General features: G+C 48.0%; 1 protein-coding gene across 4 annotated transcripts in view; it reads left to right on the top strand.

The window, feature by feature from the left end:
- The window catches only part of ADPGK (ADP dependent glucokinase), a 32050-nt gene extending 22503 nt beyond the window's left edge, over positions 1-9547 (top strand). The window contains exons 5-7 of one of the 4 annotated variants that reach the window (XM_068964961.1): positions 2582-2778; positions 3396-3494; positions 8010-9547. In XM_068964961.1, coding sequence (XP_068821062.1) covers positions 2582-2778; positions 3396-3494; positions 8010-8564 — 851 coding nt within the window. In that variant the 3' untranslated portion in view covers positions 8565-9547. The remainder of the gene's footprint in view (positions 1-2581; positions 2779-3395; positions 3495-8009) is intronic. The other 3 variants (XM_068964962.1, XM_068964963.1, XM_068964964.1) reach the window with 3 other exon arrangements.
- Positions 9548-9821: the final 274 nt, after the last annotated feature.

Below are 9821 nucleotides of genomic sequence, written 5' to 3' on the forward strand. Positions count from 1 at the left end.
GGATCATAAACTGAGAAAAGGGATCACTTAAGGAAATAAATTCAAAACTTAGAAAAGAAGGGCATGGGCTTTTATCACAGGCTCACCCTGTCTGCGTCTCAGTCATTTTGCTTCTCGAGCCACTCCATCCGTCCTGAGGAAACTTCCAGCAGTCAGCTCTCCACTCCCCTCCTTGTCTTTGCCTTGCGGAAGCATGTTTATTTTTGCCACCCTCTCATTTCTGCTGAGGAAATCAGTTTGTTTTGAATGCTGTGTGGCTCTTCTCTCCTGGGTTAAGTTAGAGCATGCTCCTGCACAGTTTCAGTCTGAGTAGCAGTTCCAGGTCTTGTCCTGCGGAGAATACCCGTGTTGCATGTTTTTATCATTGTACAGAATCTTGTTGGTTGGGGAACTGTTGCTTTAGAATGCATACCCCATATCGCTTGTCATGGGGACCTGAGTCGCTGGTCTGTCCTCTTCCTCACTGTTCCTTTGCTGATTCGGTCTTGTGGCTGAATGCCAGGTGTGGTGTGAGGCAGTAGAAGTGTGTTGGTAAAAGAAGACATGGGCCCTTTCCTCAGCCCACACATCACTACAGGAGGACTCTTGAATAAATGATGGCACAGTCACGTGCCAAGTCCTCTAATACAGCAGTGGCCTGGGGGAGAAGGCACTGGAGTTGAGTCTGCTCGGAGGTGACAGTTCAGTGAGGCCGCCCTGCATTGGGCCTTCAGAGATGAAGCAGGGGGGGATGCTGCCATCAGCTCTGTGGATCACCATGGGGCGTTTTCTTTGGACAAATAATAAGATATGGGCGAGGAGTTAAGAAAGGAATGTGGTGTTTTAACAAATATAACCATTATATCAGGTTTTAGGAAATTGGTGCTGTTTTCTTTCCTGCTTTCATAGATTTTTTATACATGTGTCCCACATATAAAATGTTTTTCAGAGGAATGGATTCAGTAAAGCTGAATTCAGAGTAAGGGGAGGATGGCTGCCACTCCCCCCCACCCCCCAAAAAAAAACAAACACAGAGGCCTAGCGGAGGCAGGAAGGAAGTGGGGCGCTGACCCAGGGGACAGATCAGCCTGCAGCGTACAGGGACCCTCTGCCAGGGTTAGTCTGCCTTGGGAAAAACTTTCTGAAGGAATAGCCAGTAAATGATGAAACCAGTGAAAAACTAGGCTTCATCATATGGACTTGAGTTTTGTAAATGGGACAGATGCTTCACCTGGAAGGAAAGCTGTGTACACTCGGGTCATAAATCATGCCAGTTTCTGGCAGCACCCCAGCCTGGGGGTGACTGCTTCCACCTGGTGCTCAGGGGGACATGGCCTCTAAGGAATTGCCTAGGCAGCCCTTAGGCTGAGTTTTGAGATTTTCAAGACTTTAAGGAGAGGAATGTGGGATCTGCATGGTATGGCGCAGAGTGGGCTTAGGAAAACCTCTTGCCCCCACACCGCCCCCTGCCTTAGGACTCAGGCCCTAGCACCCTCCCCTCGAGTGCTTGGCAGCTGTGTGTATGTATAGGGGGGTGTCTTAACTGGTACTTCACCACCTAACTGCACATCAGGAACTACAGGGGGCTGCCATCTGCACATTAAAAACTAGGTTCTGACTAGGCCGATGCTGAGAGGCACTCCTGAAGCTGCAGAGACTCCCAGCTACCCCTGCCCAGGACCCAGCTGGGGAGGCTCTGGCCTCCTCCTGCTTGGATGAGATTAGTGAACACTGAGTGGCCAGTCTCTGCAGGGGGCCGTGACTGGGCTGTGGGAATCAAAGACACACAGTGTTGAGTGGGGATGTGGCCCAAAGATGAGTAATGATACAGGTTTGAACACTAGATAAAACAGTAGAAAACTCAAAGCAAAGTGACAGATCCTCAGACCATGTAAAGGAAAACCACTGGATCCTCAAAGTAGCGGGAGCACACTGTGGGCTGAGCAGTCAGCAGCCATTTAGGGAGGAAATAAGGCGTGAACTCAGTCTTTATTCCTTGTTACAGTCATTATTCCACAGCAGCTTGCTCACAGGCTAGAGCAGCCATTTACTCTTAGCTTCCAGATCAAATGCCCAGAAGCCACCAGTGGGCAGCAGGGCTGGGGGATGGGGTGTGGTCAGCCTGCTCTTGGAATTCCAGCCGCCTCAGGTCCCAACGAAATGACAGGTGCTAGGCCGCTCCCGTGAGGTGGAAGTTGCTTCAGGAAAGGCAGCCCGGCCTGCATGAAGGCCCACACGGTGTGCTGCACACTGGTGTTTGGGAATCATACTCTGGGTGGGGAGGGACCCGGGCTCCTGGGTATGAGAGCTGAGGGGGCAGGAGAACTTTCCTGGGACTCCAGGGGCGTGACCCTGCCAGCCCTTGACAAAGGCACACAGCACCCATACTGTGTTTTTGTGGGGTTGGGGTTTCTGGTGCATTGCCAACCACTGTCCTGGCCAGGGCACCGTGCTCCCCTTAGGCCGTGGCAGCTGGGGTTCACTCAACCAGAGGCCCGCCTGCCCCGAGCCAAGGCTCTAGTGAGGCCCTGCCTTCCCCACACAGCTCGGAGACTCAGAGCCTCTTCCTTTTCTTCCCATTCTGTTGACTGGGCTTTTCTAGGGGAGGAGTGGGACCAGTTAAAAGCTCCCCATGCCAACCGGTTCATCTTCTCCCACGACCTCTCCAACGGGGCCATGAATATGCTGGAGGTGTTTGTGTCTAGCCTGGAGGAGTTTCAGCCAGACCTGGTGGTCCTCTCTGGATTGCACATGATGGAGGGACAGAGCAAGGAGTTCCAGAGGAAGAGGCTCTTGGAGGTAACGGTGGCACTGCTACAGAATTTCACAGATCGCAGCTCATGTCTTCCTTCGGATTCCTGCCTCTCTGGGCCTCTGCAGCCTGCACCGCCTTGCCCTAGGTCCCAGCCTCCCGGGATGGGCCGTGGTAGCCAGGAAGCCTGCCTGCCACTCCAGCAAGGCGCCTCACGGTGTTCTTTCAGGCGCAGGCGGCAGCTTGAGTAGGACAGGTCAGAACATCATCTTGCCTGAGCCTCTGCTTCCTATGCTAAACCAAACATAGCTGCAGGCTGCAGTGTTTGTGGTCTGTGTCCTTCATGTTTTCCGTATCATCTCATTCACATCAGCATGTTGCAGGATCACACAGCAGTTGAAGCCAATTGCTCAGTTTAGGTCCCCAGGAAGAGGCTGGCTTTGTGACTGTTCAGGGAGGTTCCCCATGTGCTCCAAGTCCTTAACCCCAGCGCCTCCCTGCAGAGCCTAGTTGTCCCTGTTGGGCAAAGCCTCCCTTGTCCACAGAGAGTGTGGTTGCCCACGTAGCCAGAGCTCTCATGAGGATGCACTGCCTCTTGGACCCATCCTTCCCTCTTGCCTGACTCCTTGTTTCTGATGGCAGTGCTCTCCTCTTGTCTCTACAGGTCGTGACCTCCATTTCTGACATCCCTACAGGTGTTCCAGTTCACCTGGAGCTGGCCAGCATGACCAACAAGGAGCTTATGAGCAGCATTGTGCACCAGGTAACCCACGGGCAGTACTCGGGGCTCAGTGTGCTGTGGGAGCCATCTCACCCAGACCTGGTCCACGAGATCCAAGTCAGGAGCCAGGACTGCCCTGGAGCAGGATCTCCTGCTAAGTTAGGAAGATGGCAGAGTTACTGATGGGTTCATGGGGCAGGGTTATTGATGGGTTTGTTTAGTTCAGTTTAGCCAACTAAGCTAAAAGGTCATGTCTGACTCTTTGTGACCCATGGACTGCAGCACACCAGGCTTCCTTCTCCATCACCAACTCTCGGAGCTTGCTCAAACTCATGTCGATCGAGTCGGTGATGCCATCCAGCCATCTCATCCTCTGTCATCTCCTTCTCCTGCCTTCAATCTTTCCCAGCATCAGGGTCTTTTCCAAGGACTCAGTTCTTCACATCAGGTGGCCAAAGTATTAGAGCTTCAGGATCAATCCTTACAGTGAGTATTCAGGACTGATTTCCTTTAGGATGGACTAGTTTGATCTTGCAGTCCAAGGGACTCTCAAGAGTCTTCTCCAACACCACAGTTCAAAAACATCAATTCTTTAGCACTCAGCTCTCTTTATAGTCCAACTCCCACATCCATACATGACTACTGGAAAAACCATAGCTTTGACTAGACAGTACCTTTGTTGGCAAAGTAATGTCTCTGCTTTTTAATATGCTATCTAGGTTGGTCATAGCTTTTCTTTCAAGGAGCAAGCATCTTTTAATTACATAGCTGCAGTCACCATCTGCAGTGATTTTGGAGCCCAAAAAAATAAAGTCTGTCACTGTTTTCATTGTTTCCCTATTTATTTGCCATGAAGTGATGGGACCAGATGCCATGATCTTATTTTTTTGAATGTTGAGTTTTAAGCCAGCTTTTTCACTCTCCTTTTTCACTTTCATCAAGAGGCTCTTAAGTTCCTCTTTGTTTTCTGCCACAAGGGTGGTATCATCTGCATATCTGAGGTTATTGATATTTCTTCCAGCAGTCTTGATCCCAGCTTGTGCTTCATCCAGCCCAGCATTTCACATGATGTACTCTACATAGAAGTTAAATAAGCAGGGTGACAGTATACATCCTTGACGTACTTCTTTCCCAATTTGGAACCAATCTATTGTTCCATATCTGGTTCTAACTGTTGCTTCTTGACCTGCATACAGATTTCTCAGGAGACAGGTAAGGTGGTCTTGTATTCCCATCTCTTTAAGAGTTTTCCATAGTTTACTGTGATCCACACAGTCAAAGGCTTTGGCGTAGTCAATAAAGCAGAAGTAGATGCTTTTCTGGAACTCTCTTGCTTTTTCTATGATCTAATGGATGTTGGCAATTTGATCTCTGATTCCTCTGCTTTTTCTAAATCCAGCTTGAACATTTGGAAGTTCACAGTTCACGTACTGTTGAAGCCTGGCTTGGAGAATTTTGAGCATTACTTTGCTAGTGTGTGAGATGAGTGCATTTGTGCAGTAGTTTGAACATTCTTTGGCATTCCCTTTCTCTGGAATTAGAATGAAAACTGACCTTTTCCAGTCCTGTGGCCACTGCTGAGTTTTCCAAATCTGCTGGCATATTGAGTGCAGCACTTTCACAGCATCATCTTTCAGGATTTGAAATAGGTCAGCTGGAATTCCATCACCTCCACTAGCTTTGTTCATAGTGATGCTTTCTGAGGCCCACTTGACTTCACATTCCAGGATGTCTGGCTCTAGGTGAGTGATCACACCATCATGTTTATCTGGGTCCTTAACATCTTTTTTGTATAGTTCTTTTGTGTATTCTTGCCACCTCTTCTTAATATCTTCTGCTTCTATTAGGTCCATACTGTTTCTGTCCTTTATTGTGCCTATCTTTGCATGAAATAGTCCCTTGGCATTTCTGATTTTCTTGAAGAGATCTCTAGTCTTTCCCTTTCTATTGTTTTCCTCTATTTCTTTGCATTGATTACTTAAAAAGGTTTTCTTATCTCTCCTTGCTATTCTTTGGAACTCTCCATTCAGATGGGTATATCTTTCCTTTTCTTTTCTTTTCGCTTCTCTCCTTTTCACAGCTATTTGTAAGGCCTCTTCAGACAACCATTTTGCCTTTCTGTGTTTCTTTTTCTTGGGGGTGGTTTTGATCACAGCCTCCTGTACAATGTCATGAACCTCTGCCCATAGTTCTTCAGGCACTCTGTCAGATCTAATCCCTTGAATCTGTCGCTTCTACTGTATAATCATAAGGAATTTGATTTAGGTCATAGCTGAATGGTCTGGTGGTTTTGGCTACTTTCTTCAATTTAAGTCTGAATTTGGCAATTAGGAGTTCATGATCTAAGCCATAGTCAGCTTCCAGTCTTGTTTTTGCTGACTGTATAGAGCTTCTCCATCTTTGGCTGCAAAAAATATAATCAGTCTGATTTTGATATGTTTCACGGGGCGTGTTACCAATGGGTTCGTAGTGTGTGTTTCTCCTTCTAGCATGGGGAGGCTGGAAGTGAATGCCCTTTGCAGTGGAACCCAAAGGAGAAAACCAAAAACCCAACTCCGGTGCTTTCAGTTGAACTTCAGGAAGCTTAGAGAAAGGAAATTTGGGGGACACTTCACTCGCTTGCCATCAGGCCCCCAGGTGTTCAGCCTTTGGACAGTAACAATGATCAGATAAATCCAAGAGTGGGATGCTTGAGAGCACAGATTTTGAAAACCAGGATTGGAATGCCCACTTTGCCTGCCACTCTCCAGCCCTGTGAACTTAGGCAGGTTAGTTAACCTCTTGTTTTTTAACTTCTTTCATGGGTAGTATATGGTTCAAAATTCACAAAATATTAAAAGATGCGCAGTGAAATCTCCCTTCCTCCTGCCCTTGTACCCACTGTTAGTAACCTCCTTACGAGTTTTGTCTCATCCCTCCAGATTCATTGTGTGCATATATAAGCAAATGGGGAAGAGCCTTATAATCTCGTCCCTCTTTATCCCAAAAGATAGCATAGCATACTGCATAGACTGCATAGACACTTTGCTTTTTTCCACTGGGTGCATTTTGGAGATGTTTTCTCTCTCATCACGTGGGGAGTCATCAGGCTCCCTGCTGCCACGTGCGTAGAAGCAGCGGTGGTGCACACAGGGTCTTGAGTGCCAGCCGGAGCCGAGGGTTTGGCTCACTGCCCTTTTCTGCTCCTACAGTGCTGCCGTGAGTTGCCTTTTACATGAGTTTAATTGGACCCATGACCAGGTACATGTGGATGATACATTCTCAGAAGTTGAAGGGCTAGATTGGGGCATAAAAAGCATTTGTCAGTTTGATCCTGCAAAGTTGGCATCCATGAGCACAGCACAGGTTTACTTCTACTTCTTTACAGTGCTCTTTTCCTCATATCTTTGCCACTGAAATGTGATTTTTAAATGTGCTTTCTCATCAGTCTAACCTGTGAATGGTGTTTAGGGCAGTTTTAGGCTCGCAGCAGGAGTGAGCAGGATGTAGCGTTCCCACTTAGCTCCCCCACCCCCAGCACCCCCGTCCACAGGTGGGACGTTTGTCATGGTCAGTGACCCAACACTGACAAGTCGTCGTCATGCAGAGTCCACAGTTTACGCTAGGGTTCACGCCTGGTGCTTTTCAGTATGATTTTTATTCATGTATTTCTCTTCTTGAGGTTATTTTTTCACTTCTTTAAAAAGCCATCTTTGTTTCATTTTCTACATAACTATCTACCTAACCTTTCTAAGCCTCAGTCCCCTTATCTGTAAGGTGGAGGCAACCCCTTCTTCCTTCAGAGCGTTACAGCAAGAAGTGAGTGAAATAGAGCCGTTAGCTTGGCATCTGATATAGACTATACAGCAAACAGAAGTGCTGTTACATTAGCACCCCTGATTTTTATATAAATACACACAGGGCTCATATCTCTTGCACAAACATTCACTTTATGCAGGTCCCTGCTCTAAGGAAGGAAGTGCTAAGTAAGAAAGATCGTGAGGTGGACATCGTGGTTCCCCTCAAGATAGAAGACCTGGCTCCTGTTCGGTGCTGTTTTCCACAGTGTTACTGTCGCCTAACAGTCTTCCTAACCCACACCTGTTCAGAAAACTTAGATCTGACACGAGGCACTCTCCTTGCAACCCTGGCTGTGGGGTGGGCTCTTCTTTGTGTGGGTATAACACCTGCTGATGTTCGGGAACTGAGAGTCAGGCCCCATCAGTGATGAGAGGCTCTGCTGCGTATGCTGAGGCAGAGACTGGGCACTGTGGAAAGGAATCCAGAGTGCACACACTCTGCTTTGTCCTCCAGCATGTAACAGGAGGCTGGCTCTAACACAGCATCACTGCACCTTCCCAGTTACTGTACTTGATATTGCAAGTGGAGATAGTTAGATGTGTGAGAGCCAAGATAGTGACCTTGATCTGTCACTTAGTGACTTCAGGGGCAGGGAGTCCTCTGGGAAGGAAGAAAGATGGCCCTGCCTTCCCTCCCTGACTTTCGTCACTGGCCGTGTCCTAGGAGGTTAGGAGCTAGGTGTCCATCAGAAAGAGACGCCCATTTTGTTTCTGTTAGCAGGTCTTTCCGGCCGTGACTTCCCTGGGGCTGAATGAACAGGAGCTGTTATTTCTCAGCCAGTCGGCATCTGGACCTCACTCTTCTCTTTCTTCCTGGAATGGTATTCCTGATGTGGGCGTGGTCAGCGACATCCTCTTTTGGATCTTGAAGGAACATGGGAAAAGTGAAAGCAGAGCCTCGGACCTCAGCAGGATCCATTTCCACACGCTGGCCTACCATATCCTGGCGACTGTGGACGGACACTGGGCCAACCAGCTGGCTGCCGTGGCTGCAGGAGCCCGCGTGGCCGGGACACAGGCCTGCGCGACGGAGACCATAGACACCCGCCGCGTATCTCTGAAGGCACCCCACGAGTTCACGACCTCCCGTTTGGAGGCCGGCTCCAGGGTTGTGTTAAACCCAAATGAGCCAGTGGTCGAATGGCACAGGGAGGGCGTGTCCTTCCACTTCACACCAGTGTTGGTGTGTAAAGATCCTGTTCGAACTGTGGGCCTTGGAGATGCCATCTCAGCCGAAGGACTCTTCTATTCAGAAGTACACCCTCACTCGTAGGAAGGTTGTTGGGGTCATTTTTCTGATGAAGGAAAACTAGCCAACCTAAAAATGACAGGAATTCAGTGGTCTGGGAAGTAGGATCGAGAGTGTCAAAAACCATTTCTGTTGATCAAACTGAAAGACAGCCAAAGAAACAACAGCAGATTAAACTGTACCAGATACATTCCAGCCTTTTGACAATTACACAGAAACATTTCAGGTTTTAATCGCAATTCAGCTGTCTACTAACAAGACTGGATTTTTGTTCTCGTTTATTTTTATGTTGTGTGTTACAGGGCTAAAAACTTGATTCTCCAACCCTTTTCAGGTATTTTAGGCCAGACTCCTTGCCCATGAGAGCATGTTGGTTGGAGAAAGCACTCCCTTCTTGCCCACCTCAGATGCGCATGCTCACTCACCTGTTCTCCCCATCTCTGAAAGCCCAGTGTGAGTTCTTGCATTTTCTCAGCTCAGCACCCATGACAGGATCATAATTTCCATTCAGTGTTATAATGACAATATTCAACGAATACACCTTCTCAGTTTTCTGCTCCCGAATTAAGACAGAGCCACAGGTAAGGACAAAATAGCCCTCCTGTGCTTCAGAGACACAGCAGAGGCTGGGTGCCCCATGGAGCCCTTGAGGGGGCCAGTCACTCTGCAGTTAGGGGCCTGGCTGGCCTGCAGGGTGGCGCTGTGAGCCGGAGGGCTGCACCTTCCTGTCCTGGCTCCTTAACTGCAGACTGGCTGGTCAGAGGCTGCTGTGCCTGGGCCCACCCTCATTGCCCAGCTCTGGACATGATTTCTATAGCAGAAGACTGATCTGTGTTCATTCTGATCCTTGAAGGAATTTTACTTTTACAACTGGAATCTGCTTCTGGGTGTATAACAGATCATGTATGTTTTACAGTGATACATCACATCTGTTAAAGAGTTTGACCTCCTAAGAGCCCCAGGATCATAAATAAATTTGTCATATTATGTATTTATTTTTATAAATCGAGACTTCAGCGTGCTTTTAAATATATTAAAAACGATTTACATTTCCGGAATCCTAAGTCTGTCTGTGATTGATTTCATTTCTGCCATGATTCTGGAGCCAGCTAAGATGTAAATCATTTTGATCTTGACTTGTGACTTACATGTTCCTCCGCTGTTGAGGTGTTTGACTATCTTGTCTTCCCCATTGCATTGAGTCTGAGCTATAGGTCTGTCCTCTGGTTTAAAGTGACATGCTAGTCTCAAGCAGTCAAGCCAATATGACCCAGTAATTTG

The sequence above is a fragment of the Capricornis sumatraensis genome, chromosome 2 (assembly GCF_032405125.1).
Source record: "Capricornis sumatraensis isolate serow.1 chromosome 2, serow.2, whole genome shotgun sequence".
NCBI lineage: Eukaryota > Metazoa > Chordata > Mammalia > Artiodactyla > Bovidae > Capricornis > Capricornis sumatraensis.